The following is an 18,678-nucleotide window of genomic DNA, read 5'->3' on the forward strand; positions in this document are numbered from 1 at the left end:
TACAGGGTTTCTACAGTCGTACATAATTTCAGAATTCCCTGACTTTTAACTGACTATGGAGTAGTTTTCCCTGACAAAATAAATGCAGCAACAAGACAATAATAACATAACAGGTCACCAATTTAACATGTTTAGCTATATAACATTTAAATGCACCTCTCCAACGTCTGAGAGAAAAAATGTAATTAACATTTTTTAATGTATGACTTGCATCACTGTACAGAAGACTGCCATATGAAAGCCATATTTACACTGTGCGCATGGCATACAATTATGCCAATTTTCCTAATCCCTGACCGATAATTTTTCATCTAGGGTTATCTGGGGGTTGGGTAAAATGGGTGGAGGGTAAAATAGGTGGTGGGTGTGTAACTCTACTTACATTTTTTTGCCTTGTTGTTTTTTTTAGCCTGCCAAGTTGAAAAAAATGTGTCTAATTCACGCCAATTCCCAGACAAAAATCACGTGGAAAATCTGGCGGAAAATCTCACAGCTTTTCCAAATCACGCCAGAATGTGTACAAAACTACAAAAATGGCGCCGGCAATGCTTGTTGGTCCTTTTTTAAGCGAATGTTGGTGATTAAAAAGTAATTTTGAGTGATACATTTTTTTTTTTTTTGCGATCATTGCACCTGCGGGCAAATGCAATGAAATTTTTTCTCTCCCGACAATACAAACTACTTGCCCTGGGCGATCGGGCAATGGTTGACATCGAGCCCTGCCTATAACCTGTACAACTTTTAAGGTGGATAGGGGAAATAAAGTAATAGTTTGATCTTCGTGGGCCATTCCAAAACTTCAGTCCTCTCTTGAAGGCATTTTTTTGCAATATGCTGTGTGTCCTTTTAATAGTTATTCCCTTTTTTTCCTAAAAATCAGAATGTTGTATGCTTACACCAATATTGGTAAATATTGATAATAATTTCCTTAAGGCCCTTATGGGTGATGACAAACATTATAACAATGCATGATGCTGCTATCCTGATGCTTGATGGTAGGAGTGGTTTTTCCTTGAATGTGAAATATTGTTTTTGCACTTAGCAACCTTTTTTGAAATGCATTGCTAGGAAGTGTTACCCTAATTTTATCAGGCCACATGTTTTAGAGGCTTAAACTGGAATGTAACATAGATAGTCCCTATCAACGAAATAGCTTCAGTCTAACACTCTACCATATCACCCAGATTTACGAGGAACTATGGAAGATTATTGTCACATAATACACACTAGGTAGTTGCCAGAAAAATGTCTTTTATTGTTTTAGAGGGAATATTCAGTTCTTGGTATTGTCACTTATGCCAGATTTTCACAGCTTGATGTTACATCTCTATTTACTGAAACAGAACCTGCGGTTTTAACAGGGGTGTGTAAGTTGGTTTTATTAGTACTGTATGTTGATGATGCAGTGTGAATCCTCTCCGTTGCAAAAATCTAACCGATTTTTATCAGTGTTACCATTCATATGTTTTGCACATATAGCTGCCTACCTTTCTTTGAGGGCACTTTACAGTCATTATCTATTTACCACAGCAAGGAGAGGAACTGATTTGAAGAGCAGGGAAAAAAAGCCCTCTCACGGTGGAATAGACAAAGATCAGTCCTGACCGCACACACAGAGCCTCAGAAAGGTGCAGCTTTTGTTTTATCTCCCTTATAGCACCTGCTTCAGGCAATCTGCTCCCACTCGTCTCGAATGAATTTTGTCACGGCCTTTCAGATTCTCATCCAGCAATGTACTAATGAAAGGAGATGGTACAATTTGAAGTGACCCGCTTGCAGCCAGCAGTGCACAGCTGAGAGCAAGGCACACCCCTGCTTGATACGGAAAGCTAGTCGACCGTCCACTGATATACCCATTACCCTTCTCATTAATACCCTGCAGACCCCTTGTGTGTGAGCTTGTGCGTCCCTGCGCTCGTACACGTACATTTATCTGTTTGTGTTGGTTGAGCACTTATCGAATTGTTTATGACAGGCCTAATTGGGCTAATTGAGGACATTAAGATTACCTGTCAGCTGTGTGTATCCAGATTCCCTATCTGTCTGACAACTTCTGACAAGTGAGGGACCCCGTAGCATCCGTGATGATGGAGCATTCCCAGACCATAACAGGAAGGGTAGGGGCCACTCTAATTTAATGTGGAAAGTATCCACCATCCCTTGTTTGTGTGTGTGTGTTTGTGGCAGTGTGCTAAGTATAAGTGAGAGTTGGCCAGGCTAATGGAGTCCCCTTTGGCAATGTGACAGAACGATGAGGCAGTCTTGGGGGAACAGTGGGAGAGGTCTTCAAGTGTTTATAGACATGAGAGGGAAGGTGCTTAGGGTGACAGGTTGAACAGTGAATGACAAGAAAGGAGCACTGACATTTTGTGTCTCTCAGGTTGTGGATTTTAATGTTTATTTTTTACATCTTTAGTTTATTGACCAAAGAAAGAGAAAAATACAAAAAAAAATTCTAAATCAAACTTAAATTAGGGATATCCCAATCCGATATTGGAAATGTTCCGATATCAGCCAAAAATGAATATATATCGGTCTGCATCTAAAATCTGATATATAAGCGAGCTGATAGCAAAACTTTCCTTCTATGCACTTCTGGAGTCCATTGGTTAATAAAAAATGGGTTAGTTTTTCTAATTGCTGTCGTTGTTGAGTGTTATCGCTTGATCAAACCTTTTTTTTTTTTTACATTTCACCCTACAAAATAAGTATAAAAAATGTATGATTTGTGCTGTTATCGTATCTAGTCAACATCGATATCGGTCCATACTAGAAGCTTTCAAATGGGTATCATTACAGAAATTAAAAAGTTGTATCACCCCTTGTTAAAATCATGCACAAAAACAAGCATAGGTAGGAGATTCTCATGGCACCATAACCTATTAAAGATTGCTAATTGAATGTTGTGTAATTTAAAAAAGAACAACAAAAAGGTTTTGTAATTGCAACAAGTACCGGTAGCCCTGTGCAACTCTGCCAATAATCCTTTTGCCAATAAAGTTTTTAATTTTTATTTTATTTTCAGCTGAAATTGTGACCGTAAGCATATACATGTTTGGCTTTATGGCTTGAGGGTTTCATTATTTTCATGGCCCAGAATGGTTTCCAGTCCAGAGTGTATTGTCTTGAGACAACTATTGAATGGAAAAGTGCTTACATCTAGCTTTGAAAGTACTTTTTTTGTTGTTTTTTTTTCTTTTTTTTTGTGTGATTACATTTTAAATTTAATTTATTGTCCAGCCCTACCACAAATAATTAATAAAATTGACTAGCACAGCTAAGATGTTTTTATGAATATTTTCTGGGATTTGATGCACAGATTTTATTGTTTAATGAGCTGAGGATGCATTGGCGCCATCCGATTTGTTAGAGCTGTGTTACCTTAAAGTGGTGCTATTTTAGTGACTTTTTAAAAGTGGACAGATTTCGTCTTATCCATTTGGAAAGGAATAGACTATGATGCCTTGTTTCAGTCTGTTTGGAGTCCCTTCACAGTAATGAGTCGGAGAGATGGAGGATCAGTTTCACTCCGTGCTTTAAACTCCTAAAGAGAACTCTGTTTCTCTTGACCTTTCTTTGGCATCTTCTTAAAATAATCTTATACCACAGAAATGTAATCAGGAACAATTTTAGTAGTACCCATAACATGAATGATTTAAACTTTTAGCTTATTGAGGTTCTAGTAACCAGTCCATGTCCTGCAGGCTCTTTATTTTTTTGAGAATGTTTGATCAATATGATATTTGATTATGAATGGTTAGAACATAATGATGGTCTTTTAACAGACACGACTCTTTACATTGTTAAAAAAAAAAGTTAAAACAATGATATCCAGAGTGTTTATTTGTTGAATTTATTTATCCAGCCCCTGAGCATATCTCTCCTCCCTCTGCAGTACTATCAGTTGATGATTGTTGGCTGAAAGAGAGGGAGAGAGGCTTCTGTTTGGGTATTAATATCCATTCTTTTCCCCATTAAAAAGGTTGCCAAGGATATTGTCTTTATAACCTATGTAAAGGAGCTACAAAATCCTCAGAAGGTTGTAACTGATAGATCTAAACAGATTTTGCTGACGTTGACTTATGTGTTCTTTTTTTTCTGAGCTGGGAGAAGAGGGAAGGTAGCCTTTGTTGGGTTTAGAACCTGCTGCTCTAGCTATAAACTATGAAATGTCTTCATTTTAAAGTCAAAGGAGGTTTGTAACATTAACTATTTGATAAAGTCTTTGAGATATGTCCCAGTCACAAACAGCAGACAACATACTCAGTAGGTTTATCATAACCCAAGAAAAGTATCCAGTAAAAGCTTCTTGTGGTAAAAATAAGCCTTTACAATAGCTTAATACTAGAACTGGACAATAAAAACAAAAAATATCTACACTTCACCTAATAGTTTCAATAATTATCATGAAACGGTATTGAGTTAAAACGTTTTTTTCTAAAAAAAAAAAAAAAGAAGAACAAAAAAGGAGAGGGAATAAAGCTTGAAATATGTTTAAAATATTTAAAAATTATGAACTGGACTTGATTTCAAACTAATTTTCAACAAGGAATGTAGAGTTGCAGTTCTGTTAGGTGTGTTTGAATAATGCCAGAATGAATTTTGTAATAAAATAATAAAAAAAAAACTATTTTCCTATCTTCTAAATCGTGTAGAAATGCTCAAATAATATCAATAATTTTTAACAACATTTCTTCCTCTTTCAATAAATTATTTAATTTTGTTGCTGTAGACCATGTAAGTGATGTTTTGGGTCTTTTTTTCTTTTCTTGCTGTTATATTTTTGTAAAATCCAAAACACTGTTGTTTCCTAGAATATTTAAATGTTACCAAGTCTGAGTCCTATTTTCATTGGCTTAAGGTATGTGTCTGTGCATATCTGTATCAGCTCACCCTCCCTCCCTTTTACTCCCCCAACTCACATCTCCTGTGTGGGCATTGTGTTAGGCTTTGCAGTGTCATCGCTATGACAGATCAACGCTGTCAGCCCAGGAGATCCCTCTGTTTGTTTGTTCTACTCCAAAAGGGGTTAAACTGTCAAGTTGACAACTCGCGAGACCCTTAGACTCTGCCCTACTGCCTCTCCATGCTTCCCTCCTATCCACAGTCATCCCCAAACAAGTGAAAATCAATACCAGATTGCCTGAGGACCACTGTTTGGTGTGGGTCTGACCCTTAGATGTCCCCCACTCTGCTTCTTTCATTACATGTAGCTCAGTATTTAACTTCCATCCTGATCCCTTGCCTAATTAGTTTCGATAAGCTCCGAGTCGCTCTCTTTTTTTCCTCTTTCCCTATCTCTCTGTCCCTCTCCTTCTCTCTTACATGTGCGTTCACACACAGGCATACCAAACACAACAGGCATTTGGCTCTTTTGCCCCTTGTAGAGGACCTCTCTGGGAGTAGCACAAATCCCAGCACACACACACATAAGCCCTTTGCTTCTCTTGTGGAGGGATTATTGACGTGTTTGCTTAACAAATTTCTAAAAACGACAATAAAATTGGATTTGCACTTCAGATTTTTAGTGAAAACACTGGGGCTAAAAGTAATGGTGCCCTGCAGTGGATCTTTTGGCAGGACTGGACTCTTGCTTCTGTTGGCCATCCATTTCTGTAGATTTGTCAGAGCATTGATATCCTTTAGAGGATCCCAGCTGGTTCCTTAAAAATATTTATAGTAACAATAACTTAATAAAAAATACAAAGTCAGATAATTTACTAAATAAAGAATAAAAAATACAAAGTCAGATAATTTACTAAATAAAGTATTTCTTTTTGTTCCCTACTGGGGGTCTGTCTGTATGTGTGTGTTTACCTTCCACCCAGATGTCTAGGTGCCGCCACTGCGCCGGCTAGCCGGTCCAACACTGACAAGCCCAAACGAGATGTTGGCCCCCCTGCTCTGCTCCCCCCAGGGGGCTAAAATTACCCTTAGGAATGTAAACAGACTGCCGAGTAAGCACACAGATTTCTATGGACCTTCGTCTCCAAACTAGACCAGGGCAGATGCAGTTTGGACACACAGACCAAAAGGGGTTTGGGGGATACCATTAGCTGGTTTTAACTGACTTACAGCTGCAATTTGCATTGAAGGAACAGAGAACATCTTATATACTTTAGAATTCTTCTAATGTTGTTAAAAACCTTAGTTTCTTTTTTGTTTTAGCAGAGAGATGGGTTTTCTCAACAGTTCATTATTTGTGCAGAATAGCTGAAAGCTGTTGAGTCTGGGTGAAGAAGTTCAGTGGGCCGGGCGCTGACATGTTGATTTAGTGGTGGTAATACGACTGCACTTCCAAAGGTGCTGACTTGGATAAAAGCCAGGCCTCTCTTCCTTTTTTTTTCTTTCTCTCTCTCTGGGAGACATTAGAGACCTGACTCTAATTTTGGGGCAGAGTTGTTCTCATGGATGCAGGGGTCAGAGGGCCGACACAGCAGACATTCACACCTGCCCTACTGTGACTTCTAATTCTGCCTTCAACGAGATGTTTGCAGATTAAAGCCAATGGATGAAAATGAAAGAACAATAATATATAATAAGTATTTAAGATGATTGAGCACAAACCTGTTGACACTGAGGAATCGTCTGTATTGGAAATAGGTCTGGCTTTTTAAATTGTTTATTTGCTTTGCTAGTGCTATTTAGCTGGACAATTCTTTGAGTCTGACTTTCATATTTTTAAAACCTGCAATGAATATTTTTTCAAATTACATAAAAAATGTGCGCCTACCATACAGTTTCTTATTTATTTTTTGTCTGTTTTACTTAATGTATTATTTTTCATGCTTCTATTTCCCTTTCACTTTACTGCTGGTACACTTTAATATCACACTGAGAAAACAAAAAAAATATTTTTTTTTCTTTTTTTACTGTTATAAGTCATTAAATATGTGCATTTCTTTGCAGTCACTTGTGGCATCACAAGTTACTGCGGTTGCATTGCTATCCGTGGTTCTTCATGTGTGGACCTCGTCTGTGTGGAAGGTCCACTTCCTGTGACCTCGCAAATAAACATGATATCCATACATATACACACTTTACTCTGCTGGATGCATCAGATTTGTAGGCGCCCGGTCAGGCTGACTCGGCCCTAGCAAGGCAAGATAAGGTTACAGTACAAACTGTTGTTGATTAGGGCCATGCCTGTAGCAGTTGGGGGGACGTCCTAAATTGAAAACACATTAGCAGCAAGGGTTAAGGGCAGGATTAGGCCCAGGGCCGCACAGGGGCGAGGGGCAACAGCACACACAAAATGGCCGTTCCTCTGCCTTCCTTCCTTTGACTGTGTTTCCCCAAGAGACAGGTGGCAATTATCGGCCAGGGCTGCTGGGAGTTCACAATAACAGGTTAAAGGAGCATGTATCCCCCTGACGACGTGGTCTTCTGTTAGGACTGCCTCTCAGCCCCCCCCAGCCTGCACACCAACACCATGGGGAGCTTCCCGTCTCGAAGCAGAATACAGACACGGGGCCTCAACAAAGGCAAGAGGGATTCACCGGACACAGGTCTAAAATATTGCTGTTGACTGTGTTTTTACATTAAAAACTAGCAAGAAGCGTAATCTAAAAATTTTAAGAGCAATCTGAAGATTATATTTCTAATTTGACCTTTTCTTTATTAAATATATTTTTATGAATTTTAAGGTCCACCATGGAATGTATTAATTTTGTTAATGAAAAGCCACTATTGTATTGTATGTAGTGATAATTTTCGGGGGCCAATTCCTGAAGCGGCTTTTGCTTTTTCCTCCCTCCATTTAAATAATAAAATTACATCATAACAAATGTTACACCAGTCACAGTGTCAACCGAAAACAAAAAAAAACATTAACGGATAGCAAACAGAAGGGAGCAGTGTTGTATGCGATTCACGTGATTTAAGGCAAATGCATTGAATGTGCCAATGCATATATGTACCTGCTGATAAAGGAAAAATACGATATTGGCCATAACCATCAGCCATCCCATGTATTAAAGGGATAGTTCGGTATTTTTGACATGAATCTGTATGGCATCCCCATCACCAGCGGCATGCAATCACACTGACTTACCCCTGGCAGCGTCCTGTGAGCAGAGTTATCGTCCAGTTTTGGTCAAGCCGAAAGTAGTCCTGCAGGTTTTTAGGAACAGCGAAATAAAACTTTTCTCTTCCCAAAACATTATGTGTTCAAAAGAGTGATATTTTCGCATCCCAAAAACATTGTAGTGGAAAAAGTCACACATCGTTATCAATTGGTCCTATTTTCTCTCTGTTCGTATCAGTGCGCGCCGTCATTCAGACAGCGAGCCCAACAACAGCCATGTCTCCCTCCGCCGCGGAAGGAGACATGGCTGTTGTTGGGCTCGCTGTCTGAATGACGGCGCGCACTGATACGAACAGAGAGAAAATAGGACCAATTGATAACGACGTGTGACTTTTTCCACTACAATGTTTTTGGGATGCGAAAATATCACTCTTTTGAACACATAATGTTTTGGGAAGAGAAAAGTTTTATTTCGCTGTTCCTAAAAACCTGCAGGACTACTTTCGGCTTGACCAAAACTGGACGATAACTCTGCTCACAGGACGCTGCCAGGGGTAAGTCAGTGTGATTGCATGCCGCTGGTGATGGGGATGCCATACAGATTCATGTCAAAAATACCGAACTATCCCTTTAAGTACTGTTTGGTCCATCGTCCACACATCCAGGAAACCTGTTGGCGTTTGCAAAACACTTGGGACTGGGTTGAGGACTTTCTTCTAACAGCACTGTAACAAAATTTGCATCTGACTTGGAATGTGTTTAGGAGGATGGGCTTCCAGGGGCTGACAAGCATCAGCTTTCCAACCTATGGGTGCTCTACTGCGAACTAACTAAACTGACAGACTCCTCGATAGGTGTCAAAATGTTTTCAGAAAAATCCGGTTGCCTCCATTTTTGTGGTTCCCATGACCCTGATGACTGAGAATATGTACAGGGTGAAACAATGAAAAACATTAAATTAGAAACGCAGAAAATGATTATAAAAGATTTGTTTTGGGATGAAATGTAGAAGAATCGAACAAAGTGTTGGTTATCAACACACTTTATAGTGTCAGAGAGCACATTTTATGTAGAATGTGCTGTACATTGATTTCAATCAGACCGTTTTTCATGTATTGTTTGGAGAGTTTGGATATGTGCTATACCTTCTTTCCTTTTTTATCCAACTTTTGAACTCTTACCAAAGCCCAAACCAGATCCCAGCTTGTTTGCTTTTCTCCATGTCCAAGCCAGACCAGAGTGTGTCAGAATCCATTTCACCATGACGCAGTAGATCTGAGAAGGGTCCAGAGCACATTACACACACAGAAAACACTTGTCCCTCAGATACACGCTGCTAATGTGTTAGGCGACATGCTCAGTTAAGAGACTTAACGAGTTCAAAACATCGATCAGAACTCCTCCCTGTGACTGGAGGATGTTTGGAAAGCAATATGTGCAGTTCTTTGACAGCCCAAACAGAGACTTGACCCCAGATTTTTCCATCTTACATTTGTTCTTTAAAAATAAACAAAGTCATTCTGTTTAGCAACTCTGTTACTTAATCATGTATAACTCAGGCAATCATTCAGCTGTCAGATTGGGTGAGGGTGTGTTGGTAAGGTCATAAGCCTTTGGTTAATTTGAGAAGGTGGTTAAGGTGATTGGAGCGTTTTGGGGGGTGAGGTCAGAGAAAGTGATACTGATTGCAGGAAAGAAAAATCTCTGATAGTGCTGAGTGGTCATTGGAGAAGATGTAGGTAAAGGTTAGCACATTCACAAAGTAACTATTAATTTGGTTTAGCAAAAAATAAATGAATTCAAGACTTTGGTCAGTTGGTGACACATTTATTTTGTTTGGCTTAAGAAGGCCCTATGTCCAGATATTTCAAATTGTCCTAAACCCATCAGGCTTCCCTTCAGCATCTTTTGATAAGATACTCCAATTAGAGTGTAACGGGTTTTAAATCTCCCTGGATGTATCGGTATCCATTCTCACAAACAATTTTTAATCTGAAGATGCAACCACCTTAATCATGTTAGAAGCCGTGTTTGAATAGCAGATTGATTTATAAGTCAGCTTTTCATTTAAGCTGGTGTCTTGATTTGATAAAATGCAGATGTTTTGCTTTGCAATAAAATATGGTACACTTTTATAGAAATAGTCGGTCAGGTTTGAAATAATCTGGCAGGAGTGCCAGTTACTAAATGGTAGCCTCTGATTTATAATTTTTGCAATAATTACCTGCAACTGTAAATTATTTACAACTTTTCAAAATAAGAAATACTGTTAGATACCGCACTCCTCCACCACACTGTAGCCACAGTGGACTTTGGCTTGCATACATAGTGATGTTGACTTGGGAGAGCAATACTTCCTTTAAACTTTAAAGTGGCTCTGGCCATAGCTTCAATCCGATTCTTGAGATTTGGAATCAATTCTTTCCTATCTAGTACATTCTTAAATTGGATTGCTGGTAGTAAAAACTACATGACTCTGTAGTCATATTTATACTAGTATATTAACATTAAACGGCAAATTAATAAAGGGACGGTTGTTAACGGAGGTTGTAAGGATAATGGAAAATGCATTCTTTTTTTCTAAATCTCTTGATATGTATTTCAACCTTAAGTAATTAATATAACGATGTATTGTGTGGAAAATTGCTTTTTTGTTTTTGTAAAAATTGTAAAATTTCATAAAAAGTCTTAAACCTTATTTCATGAAAAATTGTGTGTTTTGAGAATCTGAGAACGCTTGCAGGTTTTAACCACAACCTGCCTTCTTTTCAAGCTGTCAGGCATACAGTAGGTGTAGGCGATTTTAACATACATCCAGGAGCTACCAGTGTGTTTTGTTTGTTTTTAACGTATCTGAGCTTTCTTGTAAAGAATAAGCGGGTAGTGTAGAGCAGAAAGAAGGCCTCTATTCTTAGCTAGACTCATGTTAATACCTTGACTGTAGGAGGTGAACTCTGCTGTTCAATTCCTGTTATTTATGGTGAGTAGGTTGTATAGTTTGCAGCAAGGGATTATTTACCTCCCCGTGCCTGTGTGCCCCTCTGGGCAGAGTCAGCCTTTAAATACCCGATTTGTGCACAAAAGCTTTACTTATCAGCGGTGTCATCGTTGTCCAGCAGGCTGAGTTGTTACAAACAGCTTCTGCAAGGCCATTAAAATACACAATGTGTTGGGATTTACAGCGATTAGCTGCAGGGGTTGAATCACCTGGCATACAAGCCCCCGGATCACTAGCATATTCTGAAATTCCACCACAAACTAATTCATCATAGAACCATTATCCACCTTTGGAAAAGCACTTCCAGTGGGTGACCTCTAAAGAACTGGGCATTTGTCACTGAGACACATTTTCTTTGTCTTTTTTTAGACGGGCTTGTATTTACCTGCTCTTTTCCTGCTGGATCCCATTCATTGATGTCTTTCTTAAAAGTTGCATATTTTCTTTGGTGAAAATAAGATAAAGAGAAATTAGAATAATATAAGGCCAATATTTTACAGCACCTCAGAGGCCATAACTTCTGACCTGATGTATGGAGGCTGGAAACAAAGAGTTCTTTATGTAGAGACCTCAGAGACGCAGAGTTCACCCTCAGGTAGAGGCTTGCTCTGTCTAAATCATTTCTGGGGTGTTTGTTTAAAGTGATTGCGTGGTATGCAAAGAAAGGTAGGGATGTTTTACAGTTTCATTTAAATTTATCTCCTTTTTACTTACCATGTCTTCAGTGAATAATATATTTATTAGGAGGTTGTTTTCCTTTTTTTCCTCCCAAAACGCAGCAGAATACACTTCTGCAGCAACACTTTGAATTTAATAATTGTTAAATTAAAAGTTAAATTTCCAACTGGATAACAGTTTATACCCAGGCCTGGCCACTCCACCGCTTTTTACTTTCATTTTATTTATGTAACAAATCAATTCATACCAATGTACTTGAACCCTTTAATCTTTATCTTTTTATTATTGTAATAAATACTTCAGATTGCTATTTGTCAAGTTATAACTAATCATCTCCTGGTTGATGGATGTAGTTTGCAGCCAAAAACGGGTGCAAAGCAGCCTAAACTACCGTATAAAAGTTTGGATGATGACGAGAAAGCAATGACCAGGATGTTTCATTAATGCAAAATGAATTTATGAAGTTATACTATGTTAGATTATACAAATAAAATGCAATTCAAGTTACCAGGGAGCAAGTTTGTCTTCTAGCTTGTAGATAAAAACTTTGCTCATTTGCCAGTTTAAAGAAGTTCTGGTCCCTTCAGAACAGACAATGTTGGATATGTTACCAGTTCAGAAGCCATGGGTACATTTGGAAAAAATGTAGTCTTTACCTTCACGTTAGTAAATGCAGGAAATTTAAGAAAATATTTCCTGATATTACTGAACATGTGGTACGCATGTTTCCAAAATAAAAGAATGTTATGAAACTATTAAAGCATAAAACACTTAAATGAAAGGTTGTGCAATCTTATTTAAGCAGGTTATTACACTTTTGTTTTTTAGTCCTTCATATTTTCTGGCTGTACAGATTATAGGTCAGTTGAAATGTCACAAAATATCACTTAAACTCAACAGGTTAGCATGCTTTTATATTACTGTTTCTAGACAAGACAACGTGATGGACTTTCTTTTTAAATGCAAAGTTTCTGCTTGCATCATATTCAGAAAAAGACTTAAAGTAACATTTAGGTGGAAAATTAAACTTGGTTTGTAGTTTAATGCATGGCTGAAGTTAATTTAAAGACTTCTGCATTTAGTTTTGAAACACGGCCTTTGATGCATTTATGCAAAGAGTATTTAAGATTCAAAGGTGTCGGAGTGGTTGTCTGCTTCACTGCACACTGTGTGTACGCACTGGCAGCTAATAACGCTGCCTCTTCACCATTCAAGAGGTTGTTTTTTTTTTCCCAGAGTGCCTTGCTCTCATTAAGCTGCTACCGTAAGCTGCTTGGAACCTGCTTAAAATGTAACCACCATCCGTTCATTAACACTATCGAAAGCACGGCTGGCAGGAGCAATCCACGCCCAGCCTTGTCAAGAGGCTTTCTGGCTGAAATTAGCTCCATTTCACAAACAATTTCCCAATCTCCTTATGTAGCCGGGTGTTTATTGGAAGATGGCCTGTCTCACTTAGAGGTTGTCTGTAATGAGCACGTACCAGGCTAAGGAGAGTAAGCTTACATAATAGGCCATCATTTGCCTTCAAATTTAAGCTAAACTTTTTTTTCCCACTTCATCTACAGTTAAACCTTTAAAGAGCCAATATGCAGCAGAGTAGCATATAAAGTATCCTTGGGTGCATTTATAATGACTTTTAGGTGCACTTGCATGCTGTTTGTTATTATTCCAAAGACTTTCATGCTGTAGTCGTCCTCCCTGCCTGACCATTCCTCCCTGTTATTGTTTCTTCCATGTGTTAGCTTTTTGCCTCAAGGTCCCCGTAGTATTGACTTGTATTAATGCTGAGCAGGTTTCAGACTCTATTTATTTTCTTTACGGTATGAAAAGGCCTTGGTGGCATGGCTCCCCTGTGTTTAGAATTTTGCTAGTTTCAATTTGTACTTGGCCTCCCCTGACGGACCTGGGACATGATGTATCGCGGACCACCGCCTTATCTGTTGATCTACAGTTTTAACCTTTTCAGAGGTTTTGCTCCTCTCCACTCTGTTGAGAACAGTTCCCCTTTTCTCCTCTGCTCTGTCTCGCCTCCTCATCCAGAGCACGGGAAATCCATACAGCATCGCTTTCATACGAAAGGAAGTCATCGTCTTAATGTAAATGTTTAGCTTGCGTCTCCATAACATTTCCATATTAAGAATTGGTGGCCATGTTCAGCAGTGGACCGTGGAAATGATTGGAGTTTTGGGGTTTTGAGCTTTTTGCAGCGTTGAGAGGCTAAGCTGTGTGTGTGCGTTGTGACATTGTTTTGAACTTGGAGTGTTCATCTGCAGGCTTTCTTCAGGGCCGTTTGCTCCTAGATACAGCACCGTAAATCACTCACTGTAAAGCCTAGGATGCAGGGATAGTGTGCAGGAGCATGTACTGCTGCAAGGGCCGTGCAGAGGGAGGGATGAACGTGTATAGCTGCATATTTTCTTGAACATGTCTGTCTCCACAGAAATGCTGTATGTAAAACATGCACCGCCTCAAGGCTCCGTCAACGCAGCGCTGCACATGCACACCACAAATCAGACGTGAAACTTTTATTTTTACATTTTTTTTAAAGCCAGACATTAAGGTATTTACAATAATCTCAAATAACCATACGCGATACGATTCCCAAAGAATTAATTTGTTGAAGTGAAGTTACACCACCAAAAGATTAATCGCATGTCCAAGGTTTTATGTACTTTACCTTGGAACTGAACTTCCACTGCTCTCATGGCCCCTTGGCTAGCTTCCTCTCTAGGTCTCCTGAGGCCCTGCAGCATTGTTAACTGTCTGAGGATGGAGTATCTGGGACTGGAGCTCTGTCAACCCCCACAATCTGGTATTGCACAAGGGAGGTGAAGTGCTCAGAGTTCAACGCCAACATATTTTTATGCATGGCAGTTAATGTTTAAACAATAGGTATGAACGATCTACGGCGTTTTGAAGAAAGTCTTCATCCACCTTGAAGTTTTTTACATTTCATCACATTACAGCCGCAAACTTCAGTGGATTGTGTTCTGGTTTTATGTGACGCATATTGATGCAAAAATGAAAGAAAAATAAAACATCTGATTTTTACCATTTTTAATTTGTGAAAGTGAAATTGAATCATGTTGGATATCATTTATTATTATATAAGAAGGTGCAAAGATTAAGAAAATCAAGATTATTATGACTCTCTCTTGGAAAAGATGATAAATTATTTTAAATACAGAACTAAATACTCAGGCGAACACAAACAAAAGATAAGGAATGCAAATATGAAACATGCATAAAAGTTTTAATTGGTAAATGCTGGGGAAATCAACATCAGATTTATTTATGAGTTAAACTAATGTACTTTATAGCAATGGTGAGGTACACAATATGTTTTTATAAAACAAAAGAGGCACGTACAAAGAGGTAAGATGTTTGAATCAAAATGAGATCCATATATTTGGTGGGCATTATTTAGTACCGTAATTTTCGAACTATTAGCTGCACCTGAATATAAGCCGCAGAAGCTAAATTGCATGATTTGTACATATACAATCCGCACCGGACTATAAGCCGCAGGTTTTTTATGTTTAATGACCGTCTTTCTCGCTGTCGTTCTGTCTCGTACCACTCACGGTAGAAGTCTGCTTCAGGAGGACCTTCGCATTCCCCCACACGCGGCTACCGTACTTGTGTGTTGAAGCAAATGTGATGTCAACATGGTGGATGGTAAAATCCATGGATTTAGGTATTACGCTAGTGGCCGTTAGCTATATAAGTCCATAGATAAGCCGCATTGTTATATACGCCACAAGGTCAAAAAATTGGGAAAAAGTTGCGGCTTATAGTCCGAAGATTACGGTATATAAAGATGTATTAGATTGTGGATATGTGTTGGACACATTTACCCTTACATATACAAAAAATGTTCAACAAAAATAGTTTTATAGTTTTGATAGTAAGAATCTTTCTATCCTAAGTAATGCAAATCTTTACAGCCTCCAACGGTTTTTCATCGGTCTAATTACCTCCATCTTCACCTCTGTTTTTTTGAACTATTCAATAATTGTCTTTTAAAAGCAATTAGCTGTGCTGAATTTTAATTGTGGATATCAGCACAAAAGGTTTCTGAATAAAAATGTAGTCTAGACTTTCTTTTACTACATGACATAATAAATCATCCAGTATCTAGATTAACATGGCAAATACCATAAACATGCAGCCAGAGCCACAACTGAGAGGCATAAAATAAAGCATATTTGGAATGAGTCAAAGTCCAGACCTAAACCAGTTCAGAATCTGTTGCAAAAAATGTTATCATAATGACTGTAGCCTGTTGTCTTTGGCCCATTTCCGAATCATAGACACTCTTATGTTGATGTCTTATGTTATATAATATTCCAGATTTGTAGTTGTAATAGATGCTGAGTGGACGTACGCACACACTGCTAAAAAGATCTAGAAATAAGTAAGAATTTCTTAAATTAGGTATATTTACCCTTAATTTGAGTAGGTAAATAAGATAATTTGGCAATGGAATTAGTATTTTTACTCCTAAAGAAGATAATTAGATAATATGCACTTGAAATGAGACAAAGTAATTGTTTTTTCTTATTTTAAATATAAATTCTCTTGTTCCATTGGCAAAGTGTGTCACTTCCCCCCTCAATTCAATAGAAAGTGCACATATTTTAAGGACAAATGTCATATTTAGATTCCAGTGTTTTGAAGTGCAGAGAGCTCTGTAATTAATGAAGAGAATGATTTAAGGTTCCCCTTAAATTAGTTTTCAAAGTATTTATTATTTTTTATGATTTGAATGACCCCAACCTGATACACATGAAAGGAGAATTAAGAATTTTAAATGTTTGGGGTTTTTTTTTCTTTATAATTTTCTTTCTTAGAGGTTGAAAGTCGAAGAAAAACTGTGTTAAACTTGCAATTTGCCCAAAGCAGCACTTGATCAAATGCCAATACCAACACTACCTAAGCTCTGCAGGTTCGACTCACTTGTTGGTCACATCTTTTTACCGATTTTAGCATCTTTAGATGCTCTTCTGTTACTGCTTTGAAAAACTACTATTTTCCAGAAATAAGGTGGAATAACCCATATATTTGATGTGTTGTGTGTCACAGGTTTGGCCCTGGCCTTGTGATCTACTGGTACGGTTTCATAGAGGAGCTGGACTGCCAGAGAGACAGAGGCATCTTACTCAAAGACTGTTTCCCTACAGACATTGTGACACTCTGCCACGCCAGCCAGCAGGAGCATACGCCTGAAAGCCAGAAAAAGGACAAAGAGTGAGAGAAGTTCAGTAGTGGAGGGGGAAAACCAAACAAATTAAAGACTGGGCGTTGAAAGAGACAAAAGATGCAGAGAGGCTAGGAGGTGGGAAGGGCAGGAACACTGAACTATGCAGGGCAGGATTCCTACTGTAGATCCGGAAGCAATTAGGCTTTCCTGCAGCATGATGCAGCTGGCAAGAATCTGCCCTGAACTCCACCTGACCCCCTCTCACCATCTGTATCTGTCTTTCTTCCTCCCATTCATTGCGCCAACGCAACCTCATGGAGACACACAACAGCGTTCTGGATATCTGACGGTGCATGGCCAGATTCTGCTTGTGGTCACCACCTGGCCCTTGGATGGCCCCTCTCAGTGGACGGCCAGTGCTGAGGCAGGACACAAGACCCTCTCTTATCACACCCGAAGCCCTGGCCTTTCTCACTGCTTCCGTCTCCGTTCCACCGGGCAGATAAGGAAGGTGGGGTCTGGGTGGGCGCCTGTCTCTCACCTACGTCACTCGGTGCCCTCTCAGTCACTCTGCAGGGGGGTAAACAGGATCAGTGCTGATTAAGGTTGCCCTCCCAACGACCCCTCTTATATGTTTATTTCTGTACATCGTTCTAACACTGCTTTTTCTATAGTTGGCATTTTTTCTGTCAATCACTGCAACTAGTATTATTCTAATCCTTCTAAGGACATATTCTCATCTGATTGCTTTTAAGATTTCTAAAAGCTCTGATGTATCGTGTTTGAGCTATTATATAATTTTACAATGTAAGTGAACTTTTTGATTTTAATTAATTAAATAAACCCTATTTCAAACTGCATATGTAGTAAAACAGTATACTTAATTCATTTAGACTAACCGGTGAGTTATAACGAAATCATTATATATTTAATCTTATACTGTTTATACTGTTTTCACATGATAACCTTAGGTGTAAATAACAGTTTCATTAAATTTATGTGAGAACAATTTTCCTGGAATGTGTCCGATAGTTGATCTGGGTTTTGCTCATTTTACCGCGCCAACTATTTCTGAACAACCCATGATGCAAATGATGTAAACTGCTCTTTGGTTATTTTCAGCAAGTTGACCAGCAGTGTGCAGCAACAGGTGGTTAATGGGCCGGAGTGCAGTACCATTTGCACCAAGCAGCCAGAGGAAACAACCAGTCACTCTGATAGTTTACTTGACAGCCTGCTAGAATTAATTTCATCTGCTATGACTGTAAAATGAGTTTTTTTTTTGTTTTTTTTTAACATAACACTTAAAAATGTTCCTGCTCTGGTTCTAGTAACCACTGCACATCTATAAAGGTTTCCACCGAACGCGTGTTTTGCAGCTGCAGCAAAGGATTTACATGTTAGTCCTATATAGAGTGCAGCTCTGGAGCGCTGCGATAAACATAAACACACAATTATGTAAATAATAAAAAGCAAACAGCTTAAAAATGACCTAAAACCGATTTGTTTTACTCGAAAGTCAAACTTTGGTTTTCTGAACAAAGCAACACAGGCTTCCTAATTGCAAATGCAAATATTTTCCTTTTAATAGATTTCAGTCTTCACCAGGACAAATGCAACCACTTAGTTTGCATTTTAAAAAGTTTCCCTCTTTGCCAACTATTATTGAAAATGTTTAACTCATTTGTATAATGTCTTGTCAGGTGTCTATTATATCTGGTTATGTGAGTTGGTGGAAACATCTAATTACCATGAAAAACCAGGGAGCAC

The 18,678-nt window shown here is 38.6% G+C and overlaps 1 protein-coding gene across 3 annotated transcripts in view; it reads left to right on the plus strand.

Moving 5' to 3' along the window:
* LOC107094438 (chromosome unknown open reading frame, human C15orf41) overlaps positions 1-17,783 on the plus strand; it is an 83,572-nt gene extending 65,789 nt beyond the window's left edge. The window contains exon 12 of one of the 3 annotated variants that reach the window (XM_015390030.1): positions 16,791-17,781. In XM_015390030.1, coding sequence (XP_015245516.1) covers positions 16,791-16,959 — 169 coding nt within the window. In that variant the 3' untranslated portion in view covers positions 16,960-17,781. Of the gene's footprint in view, positions 1-16,790 lie in introns of all 3 variants that reach the window. The other 2 variants (XM_015390037.1, XM_015390045.1) reach the window with 2 other exon arrangements.
* Positions 17,784-18,678: the final 895 nt, after the last annotated feature.

The sequence above is a fragment of the Cyprinodon variegatus genome, unplaced genomic scaffold (assembly GCF_000732505.1).
Source record: "Cyprinodon variegatus isolate N-32 unplaced genomic scaffold, C_variegatus-1.0 Scaffold21, whole genome shotgun sequence".
Lineage (NCBI taxonomy): Eukaryota > Metazoa > Chordata > Actinopteri > Cyprinodontiformes > Cyprinodontidae > Cyprinodon > Cyprinodon variegatus.